The sequence below is a fragment of the Betta splendens genome, chromosome 21 (genome assembly GCF_900634795.4).
Source record: "Betta splendens chromosome 21, fBetSpl5.4, whole genome shotgun sequence".
NCBI classification, from domain to species: Eukaryota; Metazoa; Chordata; class Actinopteri; order Anabantiformes; family Osphronemidae; genus Betta; species Betta splendens.
Genome location: NC_040899.1, coordinates 17,134,956 through 17,156,367, shown reverse-complemented (window position 1 = coordinate 17,156,367; position 21,412 = coordinate 17,134,956). Strand labels below are relative to the sequence as shown.

The 21,412-nt window shown below is 41.9% G+C and overlaps 1 protein-coding gene across 1 annotated transcript in view; it reads right to left on the bottom strand.

The window, feature by feature from the left end:
- The window catches only part of clasp1a (cytoplasmic linker associated protein 1a), a 52,223-nt gene that overhangs the window by 2,179 nt on the left and 28,632 nt on the right, over window positions 1–21,412 (bottom strand). The window contains exons 13-40 of the mRNA XM_055504909.1: window positions 18,094–18,229; window positions 17,950–18,020; window positions 17,656–17,715; window positions 17,087–17,164; window positions 16,795–16,962; window positions 16,308–16,354; window positions 15,695–15,865; window positions 14,750–14,773; window positions 13,777–13,884; window positions 11,977–12,141; window positions 10,667–10,771; window positions 9,899–9,961; window positions 8,871–8,974; window positions 8,545–8,568; window positions 7,757–8,001; window positions 7,454–7,517; window positions 7,025–7,188; window positions 6,834–6,912; window positions 6,589–6,732; window positions 4,813–4,962; window positions 4,564–4,670; window positions 2,735–2,882; window positions 2,409–2,655; window positions 2,069–2,125; window positions 1,557–1,750; window positions 1,138–1,266; window positions 330–536; window positions 108–224 (exon numbers count right to left, since the gene is read on the bottom strand). Of these exons, the coding sequence (XP_055360884.1) occupies window positions 108–224; window positions 330–536; window positions 1,138–1,266; window positions 1,557–1,750; window positions 2,069–2,125; window positions 2,409–2,655; window positions 2,735–2,882; window positions 4,564–4,670; window positions 4,813–4,962; window positions 6,589–6,732; window positions 6,834–6,912; window positions 7,025–7,188; window positions 7,454–7,517; window positions 7,757–8,001; window positions 8,545–8,568; window positions 8,871–8,974; window positions 9,899–9,961; window positions 10,667–10,771; window positions 11,977–12,141; window positions 13,777–13,884; window positions 14,750–14,773; window positions 15,695–15,865; window positions 16,308–16,354; window positions 16,795–16,962; window positions 17,087–17,164; window positions 17,656–17,715; window positions 17,950–18,020; window positions 18,094–18,229 (3,376 nt within the window). The remainder of the gene's footprint in view (window positions 1–107; window positions 225–329; window positions 537–1,137; window positions 1,267–1,556; window positions 1,751–2,068; window positions 2,126–2,408; window positions 2,656–2,734; window positions 2,883–4,563; window positions 4,671–4,812; window positions 4,963–6,588; window positions 6,733–6,833; window positions 6,913–7,024; window positions 7,189–7,453; window positions 7,518–7,756; window positions 8,002–8,544; window positions 8,569–8,870; window positions 8,975–9,898; window positions 9,962–10,666; window positions 10,772–11,976; window positions 12,142–13,776; window positions 13,885–14,749; window positions 14,774–15,694; window positions 15,866–16,307; window positions 16,355–16,794; window positions 16,963–17,086; window positions 17,165–17,655; window positions 17,716–17,949; window positions 18,021–18,093; window positions 18,230–21,412) is intronic.

The window sequence follows — 21,412 nt, the reverse complement described above, 5'->3', positions numbered from 1 at the left end:
ACAGGCAAAGACACAAGATGCTGCTGTTGATTCTTCTGCTGCATCAATCCAGAACTAGCTAAAAATGATGTGTTCAAAAAGTTCTGGTGCACGGCTGCAGCCAGTACCTTGCTGCCCGTGAGCTGTGCTAGATGAGGCTTTAGCTCCTCGCCGATCACAGAGTAGATGGCCACCAGACAGAATACGCTGGCCTTGCGCACGCTGCTCTCTGTGTTGTCATAGCCCTAAGATACAGACATAGACACACAAAAAAAGACAGATCATTCCATGTGTGTTACTCCATAAAGGCTTAGAGATCACACTGCTGCAGGCTTCTTTTAGACACAGACCTGCAGGAGCCCAGGGATGATGTCTGGCAGCAGCTGCAGGAGTGACTCCTTGGCGATGCGTTCAATGACTTTGGTTTGCATCTTTATGGCAGCCAGGTTAATGGGGTAGTCTGCCGTCTGAACAATGGGGCACAGCACCTTGATGCACTGCTCTGGGTGGATGGAGCCTGCCAGGGTGGACGCCGCCTCCTCAGCTGCACGTACCACCTAAAAGCACACAAACATAAACGTTAAGGTCATATGGAGATATTAGCGTTTTCTTTATTACCTGAGTATAAACAGAATAATATAATTTAGAGAAATAGAATATCATTCACTATTTGTGTCGTTAAGAGGACACTGGGTGGTACATCAGTGCCATCAGCTACCGCAGCCTTTCTCCACACAGATACTTCCAGAGGTGCTGGTCAGGTTTAAATAAATCATATACATACATCAGGTGCCTTGAATGAATCTTGAAGTGTAAATGTACTGTAACCAAGAGGTCAAATGGCTTAAATATGTGTGTGTGTGTGTGTGTGCGTGTGCGTGTGTGTGTGTGTGTGTGTGTGTGCACTTCTACACTTTGAAGGGAAAGGGAATGTTTTACGTCAATGGCAAGTTCTCACTCATAAGTACAAGGATGTCTGCATGTGTGTGATGTTTGCATCTTTGTGCATGCATGCATGTGTGTGTATAGTTTATTAAATCTCACTATCTCCATCTCCAAAACAATGAGTGCGACTACACATCACTCATAAAAGTCTGCGTCTTTCATTCATGTTGCACATTGTACTGCACAATGGCCATTCTCCAGTTCTGTGTGTACCTCCTTGTGAGAGTCTTTGTGAGCCTCCAGGGTCTTCATGATGGTGAGCTCTGCATAGTTTTTAAAGCGGGCTGGCTGGTTCCTTAGGATTTCTTTTAACACACGCAAAGCCAGAGCTCGGATGGTGTGCTACAGAGAAATAATGGCACAGAAAGTTAGTGGACAGAAATATGACAAGGCTAAGATAAGATAAGATGCCCATGATAGTAATACTGTGGACAGACAATGATAGTAAAATGATGGCAGTAAAAATACAACCTTGGACCTTGACACCACAATTCTATTTTATAAGGATACTGACACACACAGTTAGCTTATTGAAAGGATGGGAGTGGTTACTTTGATCATCTCTGTGCGTGTTTGCTTAAATGTAACTTTAAACATGATCAGATTGAACAGAGAGGCAGTAGAAAGCATACATCTTTGTCTCCCAGTGTCTCCAACAGCAGCAGGAGGATGGTTTTAAAGTGTTCATCCCACACAGCCATGTTGTCTTCTCGTGTGATTTTCAGCAGCTCCACCAGGGCCCCCTTACGCTCCTCAGAACGCTCGTTGTGATTGGACAGTTCCTTAAGCAGGTCAGCCACCAGGTCTGAGTGGTCCTGTCCAACTGCTCGCAAAGCAAAGGAGAGGAATGAGTTATTCGATACGTTGCTATGATTTCACCCATAACCCTAATATGAGTGCGTTAGAGTCATTAATAAAATAACATGGAGGTCAGTAAAGAAATGCCACAACCAGAAGTAAACAGATCAAGCAGGATAGAAGTTAGTGAACACACATGTACAAGGTGAGGTGAAAGATTTAACACTATAAAAAGTGGTGATAGGGGAGAAAGAGGTGAAGACAGTCAGTGAATGAGTAAGACAGGTTTAGTCACTAGGTCTGTCCTGCAGCTTGTCAGACAGCCAGGTAGGGGAGGCATCTTTACCAGGAGCAAAGACTTTGGGCAGTGACATCTTGTTTTCACCACTTTCCTGACGTCGGCCTGGAGAGGAGGGGGCATGGGCGAAGGATGAGCGTGGAGGTGGGAGACAGAGAGAAGAAAGCGGGATGCAGAGCAGAGGATGTGATGACAACAACAACAGCTGCAGACTCTGAATCTACAACACAGTGGACGCTGAGAACCTAGACTGCATAAATTCAGTAAACGCTTCAGGTTTCCACATCCCTCAAAATGGAAAGTCACAATCTTAAAGCTTTGCAGGGTTTATCCCAATAATGAAAACTACCAACAAGACTTTTTCTCAGCTGTGTTGACATAAACTCACAATCTCGGAACTGCTCCACGTCATCATCAAACACTGCCTCCTTCAGGGCACTCTTATCGTAAGTGCAGATAGTTTCACCGTATCCATATGGGGCAAACTCACGACTCCGAGGCCCAGGGAAGGAACGCGGTGAAGGTGTGTTAAGTAACGAAGTCTTGTTGTCCAAGGCGGTGCGACCCCCCTCCACTGTTTCTAAGCCCAAACGGGCGTCAGAACCAGGGGATGCTGCTACGCTTTCTCTTCCAGCCTGTAAAAGCACAAGGTGGTTGATGGATCACATGGTCTGCTCATGTCGGCGAGAAGTTTCACCTCAAATATAGACTCACTGCATCGTCCCTTTTGCCCTCCCGCCTGATCGGCTCATTCAGGTCCTCCTGGCTCCGGTAGCTGAAGCTTTGGATGGCCTCAGTGACGCCACGGAGCGAGCTATAGATCTCCTCTGAATTCATGTTCTCTGTGTCATACTCCATCATGCTATCAGACACACAAACACAAAGCAATGCACATAAACGCAACATGAAGACCTGACATCAATCAATCACTAGCACATTTCATACAATAAAATGTATCACGTGTTTTAAGACCAAAAGAAATACTGGAAATCAATCATTAGAAGTGAAATTTGAGGATACAACTGTAGTCACACAACAAAAGGATACATTTAGATGTAAAAAAAAATATATTACAGCATAGTGTATTCATAATAAATATATTTACATAAATATAAAAAAACAAGTTAGGACAGGTAAAAAAAAAGTAAAATTTGAATTTTATAATTTATAATTTATAAATTCGTAAATAGTGACATTTCATTAAAGTAAAGTTAAATAAAGGGGAAATATTAGTTGCATAAATTTTTTTTTACTAAAGTTAGATAAAATTTGTTAATCAGGTAAAATATCAAGACCATGACCAGATCATGACCATGAATGCAAAGTGCTTTAGCATTGTATCTGAAATCCAAAATGGCCAAGACTTAAATCTTTACAGTAATTGAATGTGCATGTATGTTACATCATCAGTGAATAATTTTAGGTGATGAAGTAATACACATACAAACTACACTACAGACAGTATTAGGGGAAAAGGGGTGTTGATGAAAAGAATCCGGGCCGGGTGTGGATGGGATAATGATCTCCTTTGTATCTAGGTTCCTCATTACCTGGGCGAGTATGCTCTGCGCAGGACCCTTAAGGAGGGGGCGGCAGGGGTGGAGTGAGGTGGAGGAGGAGGGGCAGGGGGGTGCTTTGACAGTCCGTCGACACCCCAACCCCATAACCGACTGTTGCCACAGCGCGGCCGGAGTGAAGGATGGACAGACAGAAGAGAGAGAGAGAGAAGGAATGGAAACAGAAAACACCAGGAGGGCACAAGACAAGAGAAGCAGGAGGGGAGAAAGGTAGCTCGGGTGCAGAAAGAGAAAGAGAGAAGACAAAAACAAACTAGTCTGAGCTTAGTTAAGGTGAAGGGAAAGTGTAACCATCCAGAGGAAGTAGAATCCCATAAAAAATGAGTTCCATTACAGTAGCAGAGCCTGTTTCTTCAGTGTTTATGGGCTTCTGCTTTCACACAGAATGGTAACGTGAGCTGCTCAGTCAAAGAATTTAAACCCTGATACCAGTAAAATACCCAGTAAAACAGATTTAGTGGATGGTTTCAGTGGATAGAAGATTGTCATTTTGTCGCATTTACTCGTCTAGTCTTGTAATTCAGTTCAGTCACATCCTCTGGTCTCACCCAAACCACGCTGGCAGAGGTCTATGGCTACCAGAATGTACAGTAGTTGTCGGGAAGAACAGGAAAGTTTAATTAAAGCAGTACTGTAAGTAAGTCAGTAAGTAACTTTAGGTTTAAATACAGGGGTCTCCCAGACTAAAACTCCTGATTCAAGGGCTTTTGTGGTTTTGCCACAAAAATTGAATCCTGTGTAAGGTTTGTATTTTTTGATCTTTTGAGTTTTCTTTATCTTATTTCAGGGTGTAAAAATCCGATTAGGCTTTAAGTGGGGGTTTGCAAACCTTCACAGTATATCTTTCAACAGATGGTTAAACTCTCTGAGCGGCTCATTCAGTATCAACCCATTCTTTAGAGTGTTAGTTTGAACCTCACATGCATAAAGGAAGAAGAAAGAGCAATTTCAGATTGATTATCTAACCTTGGTGAGAGTCCTCCATGGGAACAGTTAGTAGGAGATGTCAGGGGACTGGTTCTGCTGGGTGTCTGGCGTGTTGGTGTCCGACCAGTGGTGTTGCTTGGAGACCCCTGAAAAGCAAGAAAATTATGAAAACTATATTTGTGAGACATAACAAAATATTTGTAGTGATCTAAGCCAAGGTTTAGTTTACTACTCTGCTGTCATAGTCCACTGGTCGCTGTGTAACAATGCCTGTTTAACTGGATTTACCACACTGCTGCTGGTGTTGCTCGAGTTCTTCAAGTGGTTGTGCAGCAGCTTGGTGGCTCCGTCTTGGAAGGTTTTGGGTAGAGCTCCCAGAAGCATGGTGAACTCTGGGGTGTTGAGCTCAAACAGAGCAATTAGCACCACCTGGGCCGCCTGGAGAAGGCAGAGAAAGACACGTTAGGATGGGTAACGCTAGAAACAGGTTCCACAAACTGTCTAACAGTGTTGACGGCTGAAGTGACTTGTATCTGCCCTGGCGTTCGGAAAATACGAAGACAACAGTAGCTGTACTGTAGGACTGTGGAGATACTGTTGTAGAGGTTGTAACCAAATATGTAAATCTTAAATATACATCTTGCATTATTTACAACCTTCTGCAGTGTCAAAGGTCAACACAACTGAAACGAAACCAGCAGTAGAAACTTCCTAATCTATACAACTATGTCACAAAACGTTGGTAATTTCAATGTTGCCCCATGCAAGTGAGTACACATCAAACCGAAAGGGTCAGAGGAAAGAGCTGAGTTACAATCACTGTTGGAAACCTGAAGTGCAAGATGATGTTTGGTCACAGTTAAACTGCATTAAGCCACAACAATCAGGAATGTGGGAATCTTGAGGATAAAAAACATACTAACTATCTGAAGTGGTATATTTATATAATATAAGTATGGCTGGTACAGTATATCAGTATATCTAACACAATGCATACGGATATGAAATGTTAGTATTAGCTAAACCTTTAAATAAAAATGTGAGTCATGCAGGTGGATGAGACCAAACCACACACACGTGTTAGGTAACAGTAACAAAACAGTTTCTTGTTGATGCTTAGGGAAGAAAATCAATGTGAAAGTCCAGTGATACAAAGAAACAAGTCTTTCCTATAATTAGATCATTTCTGGTTGCACAGCAAGCTTGGTTTAGTTGTGAGTGGTCTCTTTACACGAAACACACGGTTGCTAGCTACAGCAGAGTTTAAATGGCAGAGGTGAGTGAGAGAGGCCACGCTGTGGCAGTGTGCTGGTTAGGCACCGGGCAGGTGGGCGCTGCGTGCTGGCTGTATGGTGATTGCTTTTGGAGTGGGGTCTACCTGCTTACACCTTTCTTCCTGGTTGCCCTCAGTAGACAGTAATGCAGGGCTGGACCTGCCTGCTAGCTCCTCGCTCACCCAGTTATGAAGGGTCTGAGGCACAGTGGCAGGACAGAACGGACATTACGGCAACATACAGGTCCTCCCCCGTCACATCTGGATGCAATATTAAACCAAGCTTTCCTAACAACCTGCCTCAGACTCAGAGGATTCTGTTTATGTCTGGACTCACGCAAACAATCTCCGGTAATGACTGCTTGGAGCAGCAGACAAACAAAAAAAAAGGTTTTTAAAAAGTGAGGATTTGATCTTGAAGAACAGCAAAGGAAAAACAAATAGCTAAAGTATTGTACAGACAAGAGGGAAAATAGAATCTTTGAATTTTCACAGTTTCCTATACTTTATAGGACTGAACATTTTATAACTTTTACAGCATTCCCCTGCAGTTGTCATCCAAACGTTTAAGCTATTTGTGCTACAACCGCTTCTTATCTACTTGCTGTGTTATGAGTTTAGTACAGTATTAGATTAGATTGTATATCTATGCATGTGTATGCCATTCTCTGTTAACTGAATTTGGAGATACAGGAATTTAGAATACCAATCACAGCCTCTCAAACCAAACTAAATATATTATACAGTAAGTTGCAATGAGAAATCTGTCTTACTTTCTAGATCAGATTTACCTTTCTGACATCAGAGCTTTTGGGTTCCGTCGTCCAGGTGATGATGCGAGACACAGCCAAGCGTGTCTCACTGGAGTTGACAAAGTCTGTTGGGTCCATCTGTCGTGCCAGGGACTCAATGTACTTTAGAATGGCCACCTTCACCTGAGGAGTTACCACGCATACAGTCATTAATCCTAAAGTAGTGCATCCTACTGACCCACGTCATCACCTTGCGTCCAAGAAGAATCATCGTCTCACTTTACCTTAAGGTTTGGAGTCTGAGTCTGATCAACGATGAACCTCATCAGAATGTTGAACTGTTGGTCAAATGGGAAGGACTCCCTAGCAAAAAGAAAGAAAACAGGAGTTATCATTATTTATTTTGCTTAAGCCTAAGCTTAAATTGAAGATTTTAAGAGATAGCTATCTGCAAACTAACACCTTCACTTCAGACCTTGTGACGTCTAGCGCCTTCTGAACTTTAGCCTGGACCGAGCCCAGCAGGTCTGCCCCCATCTTCTTGAGCAGCTGTGTAAGCAAGACAAAAAGCCAATCCTGCAGGTCCTCCCTGTGTACTGTGATGAAGTCCACCAGAGTCTCCAAGAACATGCTAAACACCTGGGAACATGCGCCAATGAATGTTTAATTACAGCGCAAACTCACTGAAGTGTCCTTTTTAGCTCATGTTTGTGTTTAATACCATAAACTTAAAACTACTTACTCTCTGTCGTTAAAGCCAGAACAAGGCAGACCATGCAACAAGAGACACTCCATTAGTATCATATCAGTCATCGCACAGACAAGAACACTGTTACAGATGCTTGGGTGCATTGTGTTTACACTACTGGGCACTGCTGTAACTGGCCACATGGACTTTCTGTACCTTGCTGTGTGGATCTGCAAACATTCTCGTGAAGATCTCACAGAGTCTCTTGAGCTCCACTCGGCTGTAGAGGACAACCATCCCAAAGGTAAGTCAGGGCGACAAAGAAAATAACATATATAGAGCATATATTTTTGAAAAAACACACAAACTTTATGTCAAAAGAACCTAGCTCAGCCTCAAAAGGCCAACAAGCACTTTTTATTTATATTAAGAAATTTATAAAAAAAAAACAAAGTTACACAACTTTCTCTCTTTCTCTCTCTCTTTGATAATATACTGTAAGAGGCCACTTGCTCCCACCTCAGAATCCTCTGGCTCTTGAGGAGATTCTGCAGGCCCAGCAAACCTTCCTTCCTCTCTGACCAGTTGGAACTGGCACAGTGGTTCAGGACCTCTGCCACATCCTCCGTCTGGCGCAGGTAATGTGGGATGCCACCATTCCGTGAGCTGTATGAGCGTTCTGAGCAGGCGCTGGAAGCGTCGCTGTTGGCATCATCATCAGAGTACATCCCTGGTGATTCATATCGCCGTCGCAAAGGCTTTCTCTGAGGAGCAACACAGACCAGAAACCTTTTATGGTTGTATTATGTATGTGAATAAGTGTTGCCTGACTCTGCATGGAAATGAACTGAGCAATGGGAAGAATCCCTAAAACCAGGTTGCATCAAGGACTGTAGGCATGCAGCTTTCTGTACCGTTTGAAAAAAATGCATAGAGTAAAGCGTCCTGTACATAAAAGGGTTTGTTGTGGGAAACCTCGTTTTGGGTTCACAGTTTCAAATGAAGAATTTGTTTACAGACACATCTGTGCAAATCCTCAAAAAAACCTGATGTGTGAACTGTGATATTATGTTCAATAAAAATTGTAAAAAAAAATAAAATAAGAGTTGACACACAAATAAAATTATAATGTAAAAACATAAATGCTAAAATCTTTCAATGTCATGGATAGAAACGTTCAGGGTGAAACTAAATGCAGTGGGGTCAAGTGATGTCATGAGCCAATACACTGAGACAAGCTGTATTATTGTTGTTTTCTGAACTCGATTAACATGACTATACAAACAGGATGTAAAATAACCAACTACCTTGTTCCTGGAGTCTCCTAATAGCTGTAAAGGTTACAACCAACCAAGAGGGAAAGAAGAGAGAGGGGAGGTTTAAAGGAGGCAACAAGTAAAATCATCATCCTGATGAGTGCCTTACAGTAAAGATGATGAGCTCAAGATAATATCTTCTGTTCTATTATTCTACTCTATTAAATTGAAGCGAGGAGTTCTTTATCTATGGTGAAATCCTGAAATCGCAGACATCAACTCAACACCTCCTGCCCCAGGTATAAGTAATAGTGTCAAACCATCATTACTACTGTTAACACAGACGACTCCACTCAGAAGAACTAACATTAACTTACCAGGGCATCAGCAACTGCTGCTTCCACTTCCGTACCAGTGTTAAGGACCCTCATGGCATTGACTGATGCAGAGATTCTCGCTTGGTGAATCAAACCATATCGATCTAGATGGTAGGTGAGGAAAGAAAAGGGTTTAAAATGGAAAAATAAATATCACGGCAAAGACAACTTACCTGATTAGAACAATTTACTGTCAAAAAGGAACTGCTCATTACAGGAATATAGGCAAAAAACAAAAGAGAAAAGAAAGCTGCAAAAGTAAAACCCAAATAACAGCTGTGGCTTCAGAGGACAGCCCCAATGATACAACAAAGAGGAAGAAGCACAAACACTGGATGAACTTAGAACAGCAGGTTACAGTCAATACCGTGCTGCATACATGAAATAAAACTGGCTACTCCGACAAGGAGCAAGAACAGAGAGCTACTTCAATTACAGGCAAACCACAAGCTACGACCGAGATGTGACTGAAAAAAAGAGGCAATGCAAACTATACATGCACTGCAGCTACAGTAGCCTGATCCGGCAGACCCTAAGCCAAACAAAATCGCTGCCACTTTCCAAGTCCCAATCACTTTGACATCTAATTGAGTGATGTGACATGTATGTAATCCTTTCGTTTGTAACAGCAAATTTGAAGTTGTTACATATTTATTTACTTAGAATGTCCACAGCTGGAGATATGGCATATAACATCAATGTCATGGCATTCGATTGTTTTCATTAGATCGACACAGTTCAAATGTTTGAACAAATAAAAAGTGACAGCCCTGCCATATAACATGTAATAACTTCACAAAAAAACAGCTCACATAACAAAAGTATATAAAATGCACTGAAATGTAATGTGGGGATAAGGGTCAAGCACATGAAGACATGTTCTCCATTTACTGTACATGTCAAATAAATACTCCTACTATACCTAGACTTTCCTGAAAACAAAATGATGGAATGACCGGCGCTGCCTAAAGCGATGAAGACAATAATGGAGACATTTAGGGGTCGGCAGGTCTGGACATGCATGTCACCTGACTGGCCGTGGGGATCAGCTGTGGAGAGAGCACTGGTGGAACGGGAGTGACGTCGGGAAGCTGCAAGGCACAGGAGAGGTGGGCGACATCCAGACTGAGATTAGCTTCAACGCCAGCCTCATGTTGCTACACTGACCCCCGCACATCACAGGGTTTCAGAGGTTTTGAGTTATTTTATCTGATCCTCGCATTATAACAGCAGCTACTGTGACAGGAAACAACAAGCAACCAGCTCATTGCTGAATAATCCAAACATATGATTGGCCATAAATACATAATCTCAACCTAAAACGTTACACTTACACTCAGATATGGAGTACAGTAATACTTAACAGGTACCTGCAAAGCATCCAGAAATACAACCTAAAATAGTTAAAACAGTGACAGGAAGGAAGGGATTCATTAAATGAGGTAAACATTAGCAGGTGTAAACATCTGTTGCTTCTTGAGTAACATCACAGCCTGATGTAACTTAGATATTTGTTCAGAAACAAGTTCAGAAAATCACATTTATAAGAACAACTATTGTTCATCATTATTTGTACGGTATGTAATGGCATCTTAAAGAACAGAAAAACAAAGTTATGATGCGCATAGAAGAGTAAGAATAAGTGAGTCCATGCAGTGAAGACAGGTAGAGGGAGAAGGACCACGCCATCAACACACACGTCACAGTAGAGCACACGGCTCAGGAAGCTGGTGGAAGCAGCTGCACAACACTGTGTTGTTGGGACACTTAGGACTTATTAGCTCAGCAGAACTCACCCAGAGGAGCGAAGCCCCGAGCAGGGCTTGTGTCACGGCTGCTCTCGCGACTGGTGTCGCGACTGCAACCCTGACTCATGCTGGGACGGGGAATGCGGCTCCGGGCTAGCGTGCGGTAGGGAAGAGCAGCAGGAAGAAGAGCTTTACCACACAGGCTGGCTGTCAGGACAACATGTTAGGTGGCAAGTCAGTGTGTTAATGAGAGATGATGAACAGTAGAAGAACAGAGGTTGCAGGAGAAGAGGGGGAGAAGACGTGGCATAAAGCCCAGCGAGGAAGAAGGCTAGGCAACAACGTGATACATGTAACAAACAAGTGTCTGTGCCAACCGAAAAGTGCTGATCCTGATACGACGAAAAGGATTAGTGTGAAGAGTAAACAGTATACGACGATCATAAGAAAATCGTTTGAACACATGATCGGTAACAGATCATAGATCAGAAGACAGGTATATATTCTTGTGCTTTCATTAAAAGAGTTTTGTCACAGGTGAGATGACAGCATTTTCATTTATTGAACTAGTGGAAGAGTTAGTTAAACAGCACTCTGCTAGTAAAGTTTAGAGAGACTAGTCATTCCAAAAAACAACCTAGGTTTCAAGTTAAGGCCTTACAAATACAATTATGACACAGCCCAATAAATTCAGTTGTGTTAAACATCTATGAGTATCTTCATTATACAGCTACAGTATGTAGAATATATTAGTGAAGTTTAATTTTCAGTGACATAAGGTAAATGATGCAAATAGCCGTCCAAATGTGTCATTTTTGGGATCTACACAAATTTATGTCCATTATTAGCCACTGATATTCTTGACTGGACTCCACTACATACTTTTAACCTCAATCTTATGCAAAATGATTTAGTTTTACCGTCGGGCTAACACTTCCTGCTGACAACCCCTTAAACCCTGCTGTTTCTCAGCAGTATATTGCTAGTCCATACAGTATGAGTTTGTGCTAGAGTAAACTGTGACTTTTAAAAGCTTCATGGTAGTTCACTACCTCCACACCACAACAGCAGCTGATTTCTTAAGAGAAAAAGTTCTGTTCTTACAGAGGCAGTCAGTCACCTGGGAGTAGTTTCACAATTACAGCCTTAACTGCGTGACATGAACAGCACACTACTAGGAAAGGTAGGACAGACACTTGAAACTGAAGTTGTGACGAAGTTTATGTCCAAGCAAATCTTTTTTGTACTTTAGATACTGCAAATATGACATGTCCAAATGAATTAAAGTGTGGGAAAAACAAAGAGCAACCAGCTGCTGAAGGACTTGTGACAGCTGTGTGCAGGAGTCCTGATCTTACCGAGGCCCAGACGGTTGGGGCTGGTTTCTCGGCTGCAGCCCTGACTGCGTGGGATTCTGCTGCGCTTCTCAGCTGGCGTGGTGGAGGCTGAAGCCGTGGCTCGAGGGATCCTGCCATAGCTGCTGTGGCCAAGCAGTTTGCCTGGGGAGCTCGAACGGCTGCCGGCTGTCGAGGACACAAACAAGGATAAATATGACCTCGGATTATAGTTAGAGAGGCTGGGAAACAGGCTCCACCACCACGCCACATGTGTCAAACATGTAGATCCAGTGCTGTGGGAATAGTGCATAAAAGAGAATTTTATTTATTCTAATATTATGAACCTCTGTGAAACTAAGAACTTCACTGTTTTAGTTACATCTGGAGGTAAAAACACAGAAACAGGACACCAATAGATGTTCACGGGAAGGTAGGATCACTGATGCACACAGAAGGGAGATGGGATCCGCTCCACAGCAGCCTGGGGAGCAGGAGAGGCTGAGGCACTAGCTACCAGTGGGTATGTTCAGTACATCAGTGAACACAAACACAACAACAGGGCCGAAAACAACTCCAAACACTGTGGTGGTAAAGTAATCACAAGAAAACTGAGATGTAATAGGTGAATCATGCTTCTAGTGTGAAGATGTGATGACATGCAAAGCTATTGGGCACCCAGGTGCTAACTGGATGAAGCTGAGGCCTTACCACTGATGGGATTGGCTGATCTGGATCCTGGGTTATGGAAGCAATAGGCAGGACAGGGTGGAGAATGGTCAAAATGGGATAGAAGAGGGTTATGCTTATTGAGATTACCCAGCATGCACTTTGGGCTGTGAGCATGGTACTGTATCTGTGCACTGATTGCACATAGCATTTAACAATATACTGTCAAGCATTTGGTCAAAGATTTTCATGTATTTCTCACTGCGCAAACAATCAAACTGCCTTTAGTTTAAACTGTTAGTTTTATTTTAGTGGTCGTGTTCCACTATCAAATCAGCAACCACAAGTCACTTTTCATGTTATCGGCTGGACTTCTGACGATCACTATGACTGTTCCATAGGACTGGATACAGGACTTGCCTCCTCTCCGTTCTGTAGTCTGTAGTCCAGTCTCTTAGGCATAGTTAAAGAACCATTTGCTGTTGGCTCACACGCCTAGGTTTTACATCTACATGTTCTGTGTGAGGCTGCAGCAGTTTCTTTCCTCCTTTCTTTAAAATGAGAACCCATGTTTTGGTCTAATTTTTCACTAGGCAGCAGACTGGGCTGATGCGTTGGCCGTAGCGCCAATAAGTAGCCCAGTAGCAGCATAAGGTCAGTATGTACAGTAAACTAGGACATGAACTAGAATCGCTGACATCCACTTTCCAAAAATTTGTCAACTATTAGCTATTGCAACTTTATATTAAAACTGACAGTTGGACTACTTCAGCACTTGTTGCTTTACTTCACATCTACATGCAGTGGTGACATACAGAGCCAATGATATAAATGCTGTGTCCAGATATTGTACACCTGAGTTTAAAGAGATGCTAAACCACACACACACACACACACACACACACACACACACACACACACACACACACACACACACACACACACACACACACACACACACACACACGTTAATGATGCTGATGCTTTGTGCATGACACACAACTGACACACACAGTAAAGAAATCAGACAATAATTTCAACATTATACTAGGGAGCGCTGCACTGTGACAGGCGTGTTTAGTGGTCAAATGTGACTACGACAGATTTCAGGTTCGTTTCACTGAATGAGAGCTTGTGTGGAGTGTGTACACATACGTTGGGACTGGGAGACCACTTTGGCTCGGCTCCGACCCCTACTGTCCACCACTGAGGTACTGGCTCCACCCACACTGCCGGAGCTTTGTCTCCTTGTGCGAACACGACCTGGATGACGAGGCAGAGAGAGTGAAGAGGATTAATTTATGTTAATTGGTTATTTACAACCATGGACAGAGACGCTGGAGGACAAAAAGACCTGGATGGGGAATAAAACCTCAGTGAAAATGTGGAGGGAAAACAAACAAACATGGGTCCATTAGTATTTGCAAATATTGTCAGTGTTTGTCTTGATCCAAGGTAAGAATGGTTGTCATGTACAAGGCATGACAAAACACAAAGGTATGTGTGTCTCATTATACTTCTATGCTAACAATGAATATTTGCAAACTTTCTGACCCAGGTCTGGAGAAAGACAGACAATATTATGTAATAGTGCTGGCTTTATGTTACCCAATTCTCACAACAAGGAAAAAAACCACTGAAAAAAACAAATGACACAGTTATCAACTTTGTGGTGGCAGGAAAATGTATCCAAAAACAAAAGTTCCACTAAGGTGGAGCAAAGGAGATTAGCTATCGCTAAATTATTATCTGTTCTATCCATTTTACTCCTGTGCTCCCTAATTATTTAATTAATTATTTATCTGGTATGCATCTATTGATTCAAACTGCATTAGCAACTTCTGATAAAAAAGAACAAAAGGCGAAAACAAGTTCCTGTATCGACAAAAACAACTGTACACATAACAACTCTACAGTTTAAACAGGGTCAACAAATGGACATAGTTGTTAGGGTTACGGTCAGAGGAGGAAACTCATGCAGACAGTCCATGCAAAGTTCCACGTGTGACAGGGCAGGAGAAGGACAGGATAGAAACCCACAGATGAAGAACACAGAATGTAAACTGTGTGGAGTGACCTGTGACAGGAAGGACACTTATACAGCAACACTTTGAGACACAAACCTTACCATCACTTTTACCGGGAGTGCCATCTTTTGGACATTTATGAAAGGCAGTGCAGCAGCGAGTGGGTGGAGAGGCATAGAGGAAGACATTAGTACTAATTAAAGCTGGAACAGGGGTGAGTGGGTAAGCAAGAGGCCTCATCATCATTAGTAACGACTATTATTGAGCTCTGGAGGCTCATGGAAGGGGAGAAGTTTCTCCATGGGCAAAACGTTACAGTAAATGCCTTTTTTTTTAAATGAATGAGTGATTCAAGCATAAGATGTCATTAAAATCCCTTGAAAGTTTAAGGGTTTTTCTTCACACTTATATGCATTTTAGTCCCATTACATCAATTTGTGATAACGGAGAACCCCAGCAGTTCCTACTGACAGAACTTAGTACTTCCTAATGACAACCTTAGCAGTCATTAATAATCCCTTTCAGACCCAGGAAAACCAATAGAAACGCAATAGAAAACATATTACTACTTCAAAGAGAAAGGATGCTTTGAAAAACATAAGCTTTATGTGTTTACCAACTAATGAAAACACCTGCATCACGCTGTGGTACAAATCTAAGATTTACAGGGGCACCGTGTTGCATTCTTTCACTTTTCATCTTTTATTTTGTTATGTTAAATTGGTGAAATGTAAATGTACTTCATCATGTTTAAGCAGAATAACACAATGACACATTATTAATTAATTTATTAATTTAAAATGATAACCATTTGTGGTTTAATTTAAGAGTCTGTTTTAGCAAATAGACCATAACAGCTGTGATGGTATGTGTTGATATCAACAAGAATCTGTAACTAAAAGGCTGATATTGGGTAATTCCTAACTGTCCTACTACATTTTACAATTCAAGCCACAGGGTTTTTTCAGAGTTTCTGGATGCTGAATTGAGTTTGTTAGTTTCTGACTTTAGCAGGGTAGATCAAGGTTATATAGGAGTTACTGTACCTAAGGAGGCGTAGGAACCTGGGGGAAGAGCAGCTGCAGAGCTGAATGGTGATGAGGCAGGAACGGTAGACAGACGTAGCTTAGCGCTGGAGGCGGCGTTTACATCAATGTCGCTACGAGAACGCTGAAGAGAACCTGGTGTTGTAGGCACCCTTGTGCTCACCAGCTTACCTGAAGCACAACAGAGATGTGACATTAGACTAAACAAAGTTCATTTTAACCAACATGACAAGTGACAGCACGGCAGCATCAAAAGTCCCGAACTATGCAAGATGCGCTAAAATAGACTTCACACAGCAGTGATCCTTTCATTAATAGAATAATCTTAGTTAGAAATGTATGCAGTTTTAGAAAATATATTAGACCCAATATTTTCTGCTTACAAAATTTAATTACTATCACTTCTTATCTTTCAACTCATTTCCTGCTAGTATCTTATCTCAGCTCTAAGCTACAGACTAGTACTGTTAGGGGGAGTATAGAGAACATTAGAATCAGTGAAATGATGAATAACTGTTTTCTCTTCACTAAGTTCATCAGATCGTTGCCCAGGTTCACATTAATTCGAAAATCAAGTGTCAGAATAGAAAGAGAAGAACAGAAAGGCACTCACTCCGTGGGATGCTCCCTCCAATCACACTCTTCACAGACAGGGGACGGCTGAAAATAATCCAGACAAACTTTATTCTTTATATGTATGATAATGTATTTCCAAGTAAGTACATTAACTAAATGTACTCTCTATCTGAAAGGAAATAAGACAATAATTTTAAATGGCTTTTGCACAGTATGGTCGACACCAGCTGGCACAGACACAGATGCCATCAACAGCAAGGCTTCTGGTGGATATGAGGTCATTAGCTCAAATTCTCTGCAGGCAATCTATAACCTCGGTAGATGATGCCAATGAATCCAAGAGAGTATGTGCATGTGCCACTATGGCATTGGCCATCAACCCATTTGACAGCAATTATGCAAATGTGTTTGGCTTTAGCAGAAAAGAGATGATAAAAAGCAACAAGAATAGACGAAAAGGTTCAGACACAGGGAGCACAGGAGTATAATGGAACAAAGAGAGCAGAGACGGAAAAAAGGCTCACTTTAGACTCTCCTGGGAAGATGATGAGGAGCGGTCAGACTGGGGTAGAGATACAATGCTGTCAGAGCTCTTTAGATGAGACTGCAGGGCCTTCTGATAGGTGAACTCCAGTGCCTGGAACAGATGCTCTGCCTCTCGATTGTAGTGACCATGGAATCCCCAATAGCACCTTCAGGTGAAAATAAAGAAACAGAGGATAAGAGATAAGCTGATGTTACCATGAGGTTAGGTAACAAAAACAAAATCATCAACACAATAAGACAATAAGACCGAAGCCCAAAAAGGACACTTACTTTCTTGCAATAGATCTGGCCTCAGAGTCAGCATCATGTATGCCTTTCTTGATGGTCTCAGTCAGAACAGCCACATGTCTGGGATAGTATGGGAACATGGTGATGGGTAACTTATAGGTCTGGTTTCTCTATTGTCTCACTTCAAATTTCTACGGAGCAAAATCCCTCAAACTCTTTCTCTCCTCTTTTCTGGTTTTATCCCGTTGGTGGTCCACCGGGAATGTGGCCATCCACAAGTTTGTCACAAGCTTTTTAAAGTCTCCCTTACGGTTGCCATGGTTACATCTTGTAGAATGAACGTTGCCCTATCGCTCTCTCATGATGACGGCTCTATCAGAACTCATCTATTTAATGGGCCTTATCAGTGGTGCACCCAGCCAGAGCTTAGCTAATTCAAATGTTAGCAAACTCATCATCATCATATGAGAGATGGCAGAGAGGGGACCAAAGTTGCAGCCACCACTTGCATCTACTTCAACCATGTACTGGCCAAGTATGACACATCTGTGTGCATCTGCAAAGTGCTCTGGTTATTTTGGATTAAACAGCTGAATCTTTAGAGGACTTACCGTTCCAGAGTATTAGTGTGCCACTCCTGCAACATGAGGTCTAAAAACTCATAACAGCGTCTGGAAAGGGGACAAGCACTGGTTTGTCACACAGGAACAAAAACTACCAAGAGCCACAAAAAGCAAAAACAAAACAACATTGGTGATAAAATGACTGATTCTATTAATTAAAGCCAAATAATTATAGTTTTCTGCTACATACAGTAGAGAACACTAGAGAGGTCCCTAGCTGTTGCTCTGTTTAAATAATGTTAATCAAATAAACAAATGAGAGTAGCATTAATGTCCTCTTACCTTCTGACGGCTACTGACTTGGAGGTGCAGTTACTGGTGATGATGGGAATGAGACGTGGGTAGTGCGTGTGCTGGAGGACAAAACAAAAGACACATTAGTTTACTGGTTGCTGCTGTGAACTAATTGACTACTAGGATACATACTCGGAGGATAAGGCGAATGGCAGCCACGCCAGATGTGGCCATGACTTTGGCACTGTTTGGCACAAGGTTCAGCAGGGTGGGCATGACGCTCTCCGCTCCATGGTCGAACTTGTTACCCAGCAATGACGACAAATGTCTGGTGGAAAAAGCAGGAAGGAGAGTGTTTCAAAGGTGACACTTTCTTTAAATTTCTAACCTTTCAATACATTTCTTTTGTTACTTGCTACTTCCGTTACAACTTTTTTTGTAACAACCCTTGTTGTAAGTTTAAAATATACATTCAATTCAATTCAATTCAATTCAATTTTATTTATATAGCGCCAAATCACAACAAAGTTATTTCAAGGCACTTTACAAAGTAAGGTTTAAAACCTCACACAACTAAACCCAACAAATCCCACATACAGCAAGCATTTAATTTGACAGCAACAGTGGAGAGGAAAAACTCCCTCTCTAACGAGGAAGAAACCTCCAGCAGAACCAGACTGGATGTGGGCGGCCATCTGCCTCGACCGGTTGGGGTGAGAGGATAGAGAGATAGAAAAGCAGAGCAACAGCAACAAGCAACAACAGAGCACAGGCAGGATGGTAGGACCAGGGACTGGATGCAGGCAGGATGGTTGGATCCGCAGCTGCCCATCACAGACACCAAACTTTGAGTCCAATGATACCTGTGGGTGAGGACAGAGAGGGAGAAAGAGTGGGGGTGGGGGGGAGAGAGGAGAGAAGCACAACTACTGGACAGAAAGAGACAAGGTTAGTTAAACATGGGACAATGATGGGAGGTTATGGGACAGAGGAGGTAGAAGGAAACAGAGGAGCTCAGTGTATAAATTAAGTCCCCCAGCAGTCTATGTCTATTGCAGCTTAACTAAGAGATGGTTCCTGTGACTAACAATAATTGCCAGTGACCTGAACCATCTCTAACTATAAGCTTTATCAAAAAGGAAGGTTTTAAGCCTAATCTTAAAGGTGGAGAGTGTGTCAGCTTCTCGAACCTGAAGAGGGAGCTGGTTCCAGAGGAGAGGAGCTTGGTAGCTAAAAGCTCTGCCCCCTGTTCTACATTTAAACACTCTAGGAACCGTAAGTAGCCCAGCGCTCTGAGAACGAAGTGTTCTGCTGGGAGCATAAGGAACTATAAGGTCTTTAAGATAAGAAGGAGCTTTATCATTGAGTACTTTGTATGTGAGTAGGAGAATTTTAAATTCTATCCTACATTTTACAGGCAGCCAGTGCAGAGAAGCTAATGTAGGAGAAATGTGATCTCTCTTTCTAAGTCCTGTCAGAACTCTGGCTGCAGCATTTTGAATGAGCTGTAGGCTTTTTAAGGAGCTGTTAGGACATCCTATGAGTAAGGAGTTACAGTAGTCCAGCCTAGAGGTAACAAATGCATGGATCAGTTTCTCTGCATCGCTCTGTGATAGGATGCTTCTGATTTTAACTATATTTCTAAGGTGGAAGTAGGCGGTTCTGGAAATTTGTTTAATGTATGATGTAAAAGAGAGATCCTGGTCAAACATGACACCAAGGTTCCTCACAGTAGAATCTGAAGCTAATGTTATGCCATCCAGGGTGGCTATCTGACTTAATAGTGTCTCTCTCAGATTTTTAGGCCCAACAATAAGAATCTCGGTTTTATCTGAGTTTAGTTGAAGGAAGTTTTGGGACATCCAGGATTTGATGACTTTTAAACAACCCTGAATTTTGACTAGTTGATCTGTTTCATTTGGTTCCAAGGACATGTATAGCTGAGTATCATCTGCGTAAAAATGAAAATTAATAGAATGCTTTCTAATAATCTCACCTAGAGGAGACATGTATAAGCTAAACAGAATTGGACCCAGCACAGAACCCTGTGGAACTCCATAGCTAATCCTTGTGCGTGTGGAGAATTTATCATTAACATGAACAAACTGGAATCTGTTCAACAAATAGGATTTAAACCATCCCAATGCTGTTCCATTAATCCCGATTCTATGTTCTAGTGTCTGTAATAGAATGTGATGATCAATTGTATCAAATGCAGCACTAAGATCTAACAGGACAAGGACAGAAACTAGACCATTGTCCGAAGCTAATAGAAGATCATTAGTGACTCTAACCAGAGCTGTTTCTGTGCTATGATGTTTTCTAAATCCTGACTGAAAATCTTCATACAGGTTATTCCCACTAAGGTGGTCAGATAATTGTTTAGCCACGATTTTTTCCAGAATCTTGGAAATAAAGGGTAAATTTGAAATGGGCCTATAGTTGGCTAGTTGTCCAGGGTCAAGGGTTGTTTTTTTCAATAGAGGTTTGACCACAGCCACCTTAAAAGCCTGTGGTACATAGCCTAGTTGTAAAGATTGGTTGATTTGATTTAATATGGATGAGCTGATTAAAGGTAGAGCTTCTTTGAGTAATCTGGTTGGGATTGGATCTAAAAGACAAGTGGACGACTTGGAAGAGTTAATTATTGAGGTTAACTCCATATGAGTTATGGGGGAGAAGCTGTCTAGGTAAGACAGAGGATTTAATAAATTTAAAGTTGACGGATCTAGACAGTGCTTTCTGTCATTTGGAAGAAGTCGCTGCTGAATGTTTTTTCTAATGATGATAATTTTATTAGTAAAGTAGTTCATAAAGTCATTGCTGCTGAGATTTAAGGGGATAGTAGACTCAATACAGCTATGACTCTTTGTCAGCCTGGCTACAGTGCTGAAAAGAAACCTGGGGTTGTTTTTGTTTTCCTCAATTAGGGAGGAATAATATGTTTTTCTAGCAGCACAAAGTGCTGTTTTATATTTCATTAGACTGTCCTTCCATGCAATGCAGTTTACATTTATTTTGTTGGAACGCCACTGTCTTTCTAGTTGTCTAGTCCTTTGCTTTAGACTGCGGATGTCTGAGTTATACCACGGAGCTAACCTCCTCTGATTCACTGTCTTCTTCTTCAGAGGAGCCACTGTGTCTAACATTGTACGTAGAGAAGCTGCAGCATCATCTACAAGACAGTCAACCTGTTCATAAGGATTAAGGTGACTGTTCTCTGTGTATCTGCAAGACATTGAGGCAAAAGATGATGGAATCATCTGCTTGAATCTGGCAACAGCATTGTCAGATAAACATCTGCTATAGTAACATTTCTTTCCAGCTGTTATAGGGTCAGTTGTGCTAAATTCAAAAGTTAATAAGAAATGGTCAGATAACAGAGGGTTTTGGGGAAGAACTATTAAATTATCAATTTCAACTCCATATGTCAGGACAAGATCTAGGGTGTGGTTAAAACGATGAGTGGGTTCATTTACCTGCTGTGTAAAACCAATAGTGTCTATTAAGG